Source organism: Penaeus monodon, chromosome 20, assembly GCF_015228065.2.
Source record: "Penaeus monodon isolate SGIC_2016 chromosome 20, NSTDA_Pmon_1, whole genome shotgun sequence".
NCBI lineage: Eukaryota > Metazoa > Arthropoda > Malacostraca > Decapoda > Penaeidae > Penaeus > Penaeus monodon.
Window position 1 is genome coordinate 42,547,893 of NC_051405.1, and position 304 is coordinate 42,548,196.

The 304-nt window shown below is 41.4% G+C and overlaps 1 protein-coding gene across 1 annotated transcript in view; it reads right to left on the reverse strand.

The window, feature by feature from the left end:
- The window catches only part of LOC119585843 (C-Maf-inducing protein-like), a 130,578-nt gene that overhangs the window by 2,179 nt on the left and 128,095 nt on the right, over positions 1–304 (reverse strand). Inside the window, 1 exon segment of the mRNA XM_037934574.1 lies at positions 87–227. Within this exon segment, the coding sequence (XP_037790502.1) occupies positions 87–227 (141 nt within the window).

Genomic DNA, 304 nt, shown 5'->3' on the forward strand with positions numbered 1-304 from the left:
CTATCTGGACTACATTTCTCTCTCCTTAACGTTTAAAAGAATATAACCATTTGCTGATAAACGTTTCTAAGGACATGACAACGTACTAATTCCCTGAGATGTAGCTGTCGCTCACAGAGAGCCTGGTAACGCCTCTTCCCTGATGTTGTTGACTGCAATGTTGTGACCACCTGGAGTCCCTGATCTGAACCGTCGATCAACTTCCATTCAAGCATCAAGCACAGTACCTGAAAAGTATCAAGCGAGTTCATTAGGCATAATTTTCAGCTTTATTTCTTTGTTTGAACATCCCATTCAGAAAGTC